This window comes from Centroberyx affinis, unplaced genomic scaffold (assembly GCF_046629955.1).
Source record: "Centroberyx affinis isolate AG114_WGS23_722 - 3 ecotype Tasmania unplaced genomic scaffold, CSIRO-AGI_Caff_v1 ptg001898l_1, whole genome shotgun sequence".
NCBI lineage: Eukaryota > Metazoa > Chordata > Actinopteri > Beryciformes > Berycidae > Centroberyx > Centroberyx affinis.
Window position 1 is genome coordinate 110,849 of NW_027280264.1, and position 8,408 is coordinate 119,256.

Here is an 8,408-nt window from a genome sequence, read left to right on the forward strand (position 1 = left end):
CTTAGAGAGATTAAAGCTAATTTACCATTTATTTAATTTAAACTGACACAAGGCCAATATTCAATTTGAAACTATTAAGACAGCGACCGTTGATTATTTTAATTTTCAAATCATCTATAGAATCAGATGTTGAATAATTGAATAATATATAATCAGGAACACACACACTTTTGACATTTCGGTGTGACAAAATTTGCAAAAAAAACAACCTTTTTTTCACTTCTTTTCTTAACTTTTTTATTTTTATTTTTTTTTATTTTTTTTTTTTTTACAAATGCACAAAGTTCCATACAGTATAATCTGGTAACTGAATATGATAGCTTTACTGATGTGATAGCATTACTCAAAAATGAAAATTCTTCGATAAAGAAATAGTTATTGAACTTATTGAACCATTTGGAAGAAAAAAGTGAATCCTGTTCTTACAGAATGATGTACAGCACTAAACAGGATAAGGACAGCAGGTTAATTAAGTCTTTGTTTGATGAAACAATTCCTCTTTCACAGATTGGATCCTGAATGATGAACTTTAACTGATGTCTTTCCAAAACAGATACATAGCATTTGACAAATTAAATCTTACATCGACTCAGGATCTGCTACTACATCAAATAGTTGAAAAAGATTTTGTTTTGTTTTTTTCCTTATCTCCTTGTTTTACAATTGTTTAAAAGTAAGATCTTTAAAGTAATTACAATTACCCTTCTGTTATTGTTTTTTTTTAGTATTATCATTTATTCAAGTTTTATTTCACCAAATTGGTCATACTGAGATTAAGAATCCAAGCAAGACCCGGCCAGGAAAGCACTATTGTTGACAATTATATAATTTGCAGACAACAACAGTGTAGAGTCTGAAAACAGTCAAAATCCAAACTCATAAATCACATTTCTACATACACACACATATTTATTCATTATATCCATGACTATAATGAGTTAAAAGTTTAGAATGGAGGGTTCATACTCACTGTCAGTGGGTGGAGGAAGATGAATTAATTGAGAAGCGAGTTTGATTGGCTGGTGCGGTGAGGGTGCGTGTGATTGGCTGATGCTGTGAGCGGGGGCGGGACCAGGCTTCAGTGGGTAGAATGGTTGACATGCGAGGCAGCAGACAGCTATGGCTCACAGCTTCACCCAGGAATACTTCCAGATCCCCGTGGTGACGAGAGCTTACACCACCGCCTGCGTGCTCACCACTGCTGCCGTGGTGAGACACTCAACATTCATATTACTTATTATTTATTAATAATACTGAGAGAGGGAGAGCTTGTGGTCTTGTAGTCAGGTGATGCAGTGTGTAAACAGAAAGCTGAGTGAACTGTGACCTCAACATTAGGGAAGCATCTACTACTATTAACAAAAATTCAGTTATACTCTCAGAAAAGTATTGATTTATGCTTTTTCTTTTCCTTTAGAAGAAGCAAACCTCATATAACTTCAATCAGTTGGATGATACTTGCCATGGATTTACTTTTTGTTTATGAACTTATGTCCTTTATATGCTATATTGTTTGGTATATTCTGGTAGTATGCATGCATATGTCTCAATAAGTTCCACTGCTACTACTGCTGCTATATTGCACACCCTCTTAATAATGTAATCCATACCTTTGCATGCTTTCATTAATATATTTCTACTTAACATGTTCTACTGTTGGAATAGTCAGCTGCATGTTTATGCAACACTCTTTTGCAAAATTCTTACTTATATTCTATTTTTCTTTGCTTTGTCCGATTCCAATTTCCGGACCAATTTCATTTGGACTTTTACAAAGTTTTTCAAGCCATTATTATACATCACTAAAGTTTCATCTTATCTTATAAAGATTTATGTCTAAGCCTAAAAAAGCAGGATAAACTCTATTAAACATTTAGAAAGTAACCAGATTTTAGGTGGTTTTACCCTCCACTGCACCCCAGTCAGGTGATACAGCATCTGTTACTGTCTGTAGGCAGAGCAAGAAGTTCACCTGCCATTTGCTCTATTTTATGAGCCACATATGATTTTTCAAATAGGACTGCAAAATGATGGCTGGTTACCTGCAGAGTAGACCAACTTACCAGCCACTTTCACTGGTTCACTAGCCCACTAGCCAAGAATGACATTTTACAGAACAGAATAAGACTTAAAATGACGGTTGGTTATCTGCTCAGTGTCTGCTGGAGTAGACAAACTTATCAGCCACTCTAGCCACACTATTTTCCTATGTAAATATGACTGTACAAAAGCTCCTACATGGTGGCTGGTTAACTGCCAAAGAAGAAACTAACTTACCATATTGTGGGCAAAAAGTTGTTCAGTGTGGAATAATAAAAGCACAGTAAATTAATATCCTGTGTGCGGGCACCTTTTGCCTTTATATGTTTATATGTATGTTCAGGGATCTTCAGGGATGTAGATATACTCTATTTTTCATTGAACTAACTTACCAACCACTTGTTTACCTGCCAAGTATGAGGTTTCTCTTTTTTTAAGGATAGGATGTCAAATGATGGTAGATCGGATAAACTTACCAGAAGCAAAATGTTCTCTGTCCCTATTCAAATAAACATTGAATGAATGAAACACTGACCAGCTTTTGGTTTTTGGCTGACTGTTGAAGCGCTCCACAATTGTCTTTTTCCTCATTATGGGAACATATTTGACATTGTAAAATATGATCATAACACTAAAAATAATCCATGTATGTTTGAGAACTAGCTTACTAATTGATCAATATTAATCTGTGTCTTATTTTTCAGCAACTGGAGCTCATCACCCCTTTTCAGCTTTACTTTAACCCAGACCTGATCATCAGAAGATACCAGGTAGGAGTTAGGAGGCAGAAACTCACACTATAGTTACCATTTATGTCCTGAGCATGCATTGTTATGGTTTTAATATCTCTCTCTCTCTCTCTCTCTCTCTCTCTCTCTCTCTCTCTCTCTCTCTCTGTCCCCCCCCCCCCTCTCTCTCTCTCTCTCTCTCTCTCTCTCTCTCTCTCTCTCTCTCTCTCTGTCCTAGATATGGCGCCTGATCACCAACTTCCTATTTTTTGGCTCTCTTGGATTCAGTTTTTTATTCAACATCGTCTTTCTGTATCTTTTGTCGCCGTATTTCCTCTGACTGAAACAAAACACCTCAAAATATCTGAGCTGCTTTGTTCATGTATGAAACAGTTAGCTTTACATCGACCAATGCCAGAGGTGTGACCAAGTTCGCTCGAGTCCCAAGTCAGTCTCAAGTCAAGTCTCAAGTCTAAATGTAGATCACCAAGTCAAGTCCATGTCATTAATGTCAAGTCTCAAGTCTAAATGTAGAACAGCAAGTCAAGTCAGAACAAATCAAGAGTCCAGTATCAATTTAATATCTTAAAGAAAACTAAATATCTAGGACTTTTCAATGCAATATGGTTTTAATAGGATAAAAACTTGGTAAGAGCATCATGAGTTTGATTTCTATAATTAGTTTCAACTTCAGTAAATTTAATCAATCCATACTTTTGTCAAGACTTTAGAAACCTTTTCAAGTCATCAGAGTATAAGTCAAAGTCAAGTCCCAAGTCACCAGAACCCAAGTCAAGTCTCAAGCAATTAAAACCGTGACTCGAGTCTGACTTGATTCCACACCTCTGTTTACTGGGAGTGAACTGGAGCTTGATCCTTGACCAAAGCAGGTATCGATATTGCCGGATGCTGGAGGAAGGCTGTTTCCGGGGCCGGACGGCGGATTTTGTGGTCATGTTCCTGTTTGGAGGCGTCCTGATGACCGTATCCTTTTACGAGTCACCAATACCAAGTCTTGGTTTTTACTGTAATCCTGCTGCTCTGTGGCTCCACCCCCAGGATAAATTGTTTGGAGTTTTTGGAAGTTACCAGGACAGTCTGCTAACTAGTTGGTTGAGAGACAGTGGAGTTTTATGTTATAACAGGTACTTTAGTTGTTCTGTATTATGCTGAAACATGATTTTCTGCAGTGGTAAAGCAGGATAGATGCAGGATAAATGCATGATTTAGGACTTAGTACAGTAGCTGCCACTGTATACAGTCCTGATGCAGGATAACAGCATGCTGCCTGTCTCTTTCTGATGATGCTCAGCAGTTTGTATCTGTAGCCAGAAGCTCTAGGACACATTCCAGGTTAATGATACAGTCCTGGGCTTGTTTTGCACAGAACTCCTGTGGGCTGTTGTGAATCGGTCACTGTGCTGTTTAAAGAGTCTTTTTGGAGCCGTGTTATGTTCATAGACGGTGCTAACTATAGGTGTATAAGGACTAATACTGCTGTAATATCAGGCTGGCACGGTGTTGCGTTTCAACAAGGCTGTGTTATTATGTTACTGGGATCATTTGCTCCGTGTTAAGTTCTTGTCTGAAATGAATGGAATGCCACAATTAGCTGTTATTCTGTAGGAAGTTTGTTTTTCTGTGTACAGTATGTGAAGGGTTCCAAACTGACATATCCAGCATTTCATAAAAAGTGACAAAATGTCTGCTGATATTAAAGTAGAGCTCATTTTGGATAAACATACTCATATTTTTGAGCATGGGGTCATGTACTGTCGGTCAAGTACATTATTTCTCTAAAAACGTGTAGCATTTTAAATGCAGATTGGAGCTTTACTTATACAAACGTTTCATGGAGGCAGACATAATCTCCTTGGTTGAGTTAAACCTCAGTGGGCGGAGCCAAAGAACCACAGTTTGTCTGGCTAAGTAACATTAGACTGAAGTCCAGTGAAAAAGGCAAGAGAGGCGGAAGCTAATATTATGAAGCCTAGCGCTCTGCTGCTAACTGAAAAATACAATCTATCCATAGTTATCCAAGTTATCTAGGTTAGCTAGTTAGCTAGCTGACCTTCAAGTTCAAACTAGCCATACTAGCCAATAGCTAGCTAGGTAAGATAGTTAGCTAGCTGCTGACCTTTCAACATCATGAACGAATAGTTTTTATTTATATTTTTGACCAGAGTTCCTTCTTTGCCATTCAAGTTTGCAGTTAGCTAACTAAGCGCTGAAAAACTGTTGTTCTTTGGCTCCGCTCACTGAGGCTTAACTCAACCAATCAGATTATTTCTGCCTCCAGAGCAGCTCTGCCTCTGAAAAATGTAAAACTCCAGTCTGCATTGGAGACACTCCATCTGTTTGACTGGGCTCATCATGTAGATTTTACATTCAGAAGCAACAGGCAGCCGGCTGTCTGTGTTGGTTGGATTTAACCTGAAGGCTCCAGCTGTTCGGTCTGTTCTCCAACCTGTTCTTCCTGGGCCAGGCCTTCACCATCATGCTGGTGTACGTGTGGAGTAGAAGGAACCCCTTCGTACGCATGAACTTCTTCGGCCTGCTGAACTTCCAGGCTCCGTTTCTCCCCTGGGTGCTCATGGGGTTTTCGCTGCTGCTCGGCAACTCCATCGTGGTTGATCTTCTAGGTAGAGACACTTTACTGAAAAACCCACAAGATTTGATATAACTGTACCTTCTTCTATTAAACTAGGATGAGCATCTACTCAGAAACCTGGCTTATATACTGTTGACTGTCTAGGTAGTAGGGCTGCCCAATTTATTGAAAAACAAAACAAAAATCGCAATAAGAACTACTTCAATTTCCAAATCACAGCAGGCTGCAATTACTTATCAGAGTGGCAGTTGCATAAAAAGGGAAAATGGCATGATCTTAGCAAGTTATAACTCAAAACTACTAAACACATGTTGGGAAATGTCTTGTTGCCCAACAACATCCTGCTGAAGGTCAGAGTCTGTGGAATCACCCTCTAAGAGAGGCTGAAACAGCTACAGCACCATGATGCATTTGCCTGAATACTTTAAAGGAGGAGTCAGAACAAAGGTTAAGTCCCATACTGTCATATTGATTTCTGCAACAACAGACACACTGCTGCCAGCTGCACTGACGGCTCCTCCCTCCCTCCCTCCCTCCCTCCTCCCCTCCTTCAGGTATTGGAGTCGGTCACATCTACTACTTCCTAGAAGACGTGTTTCCAAACCAGCCAGGAGGCAGGAAGCTGCTGACGACACCAGAACTTCTGTAAGAACCAGACAGATTCTCCCTGTTCTGTGGTTGTACTGGGAGCTGCCCAGTACAACCACAGTCTTCTGTTGGTCACTGAGCAGCTCCACTGTTCATACAGAACCTCCTTGCACTGGAGCAGTTGGGGGTTAAAGCTGCATTATGCATGTTTTGCACGTTGGTGACCCCAAATGGCAGCGAGGGGTTACTGTAAGGTGAGGTCACACGGCTCGCTCATGTTTACCAACCCGGCCGCTCTGTGATGCTTTAGACCAAAGATCTAATGGTTTCCACAAAAAAGGTGAAATGTCTGCCTTTGAAGTAACCTTTTTTTAAAAGATGTTCATAAAATGTGAATTCGAGAAGTTTTCCCGCTGGTGGTCGTTCCACCTCGGCAAAACCAGGAAGTTTCGTACATCGCTGATGGTTGGATTTCTATGGAAGCCCATTTCCACCAGTGTGATGAAAAAAGATCCTGTAAGTCATTATAATGAGAAACTTTCTCAAAATAATGACTTAGTATCTCAAAATAATGACTTAGTATCTCAAAATAATGAGAAACCTTCTCAAAATAATGACTTAGTATCTCAAAATAATGACTTAGTATCTCAAAATAATGACTTAGTATCTCAAAATAATGACTTAGTATCTCAAAATAATGACTTAGTATCTCAAAATAATGAGAAACCTTCTCAAAATAATGACTTAGTATCTCAAAATAATGAGAAACCTTCTCAAAATAATGACTTAGTATCTCAAAATAATGACTTAGTATCTCAAAATAATGAGAAACCTTCTCAAAATAATGAGTTAGTATCTCAAAATGAGAAACTTTCTCAAAATAATGAGAAAATTTCTCAAAATAATGAGAAAGTTTCTCATGACTTACAGGACCGTTTTTTTTTCATCACACTGGCGGAAATGGGCTTCCATAGGATTTCTCTTGTTTAGACCAAACACATTAGATTGAAAATAAGGCAATAATTTTCATGAAAATTTTACATAGTGAATCTTACAGTGCCTTGCTCAGCAGTGGCCAGGTTCAGTAGTACATGGGGACACAGAATTTTCTACAGACTTTATCTTTCAGTGCTTAAAATAACATGATAGAGCAGGTGGGGGTGCAGCGTCTTCAGGTTAGGTTAAAAGTTCAACGGGACACGTGGCTGTTGTGACGATTCATATTGCAATATTCAGTAAATACACTATGACTTTGTGTCACTATCATGCGACCCTGTTCTCTCCTTCCAGACGGGCCATATTTGACCGGCCAGAGGAGCCAGACTACCGTCCCGTCCCGGAGCAGCAGGTGGGGGATTGGCAGCCGGACCAGGAGGGAGAGGAGGAGCCGGACCAGTAGCACCGACACACCCGACATCCAGAGACATCACCAGGCAAAACACACAGGGACAAACAGGAGATGTGGATTTATGCCTGAGACCTCGCAGAGAAAACTCAAGGCGCACAGAGACTGAACTGAGTCATCAATATGCATCATCAAATTTTCAGTTACGCAAAATGAAACTACTTCTCATGTTCCACTGTATATCTTGTTTTGCTTTGTTTTGCTTAGCGCTACGAAGGCCGATGGATTTTGGGAGTCTAAGGGTGCGTTCACACCGAGTCTGTTCAGAGAGGTTTAATCAAACTCTGCAGCGTTTCACCCTTTAGTTAGGATCTTTTGTCCAGGTGAGAACGATGACCTTTGAACTCTGGTGGCACCAAGTAACGGCACCGAGAGTCTCAGTCCTCCAACATGAGAACTGCTGTGCGGTTTGTTAATCCAACCAACTACAGGAAACCACCCCAAAACGCAAGGGATTATGGGTAGAAGGAGACGGATGCGGGGTTCCTCATGCTTGGAAAGCTGAGCAGAACAAAACAAAGTCTGGACTGATGCTCGTATTCAGCTACTTCTTCATGTGTTCTTAACTGGTATGAACACCACAGAAGAAGAGACAGACGAGACCATCATGTTTGATAGTTACAGAGACTGATTCCCTTTGCTGCCAAAATCTCTAACCTGCAGGATGACAGGTTTCCAAAACTCTGTCCAATAAACAAGCTACTTGTGAGTTATGTGACTTTTGTTTATAAACCCTGTTTCACTTGTAAGTGGGCAGTGTGAATGTTAACAATCCAAACAAAAAAGTAACCAAGTAAACTTTTCCACTGTGCTAAATATAACTCTGCTATTCCATTGTGTGATTTTGGAAAACCCAACAACACTGGTTTGTACAGAAACTAGTCTAGGGAAAGTCACATTTAGGGACATTTTGAAAGCTAAAGTGTTTAAATTCACCATAACTTTGCCTTTCTAGTGTTAAAAACTGAAGCGGTTTACCCGTTTTTGTATTTTGCTTGGGGGGGAAAAGCAAAAAGGAGCAAGACAGAATGCCAGC

The 8,408-nt window shown here is 39.7% G+C and overlaps 1 protein-coding gene across 2 annotated transcripts; it reads left to right on the top strand.

The window, feature by feature from the left end:
- Window positions 1–1,088: 1,088 nt before the first annotated feature.
- Window positions 1,089–8,145, top strand: derl3 (derlin 3). 2 transcript variants are annotated; one of them, XM_071530196.1, is made up of 7 exons: window positions 1,089–1,209; window positions 2,745–2,810; window positions 3,007–3,080; window positions 3,659–3,752; window positions 5,215–5,410; window positions 5,934–6,024; window positions 7,258–8,145. In XM_071530196.1, exons 1-7 carry the CDS (start codon window positions 1,120–1,122, stop codon window positions 7,364–7,366), a joined length of 720 nt encoding a protein of 239 aa, XP_071386297.1. In that variant the 5' UTR covers window positions 1,089–1,119; the 3' UTR covers window positions 7,367–8,145. The 2 variants fall into 2 exon arrangements, with proteins under 2 accessions (XP_071386297.1, XP_071386298.1); XM_071530197.1 differs by having other exon boundaries at window positions 1,120–1,206.
- The last annotated feature ends 263 nt before the right edge of the window (window positions 8,146–8,408 follow it).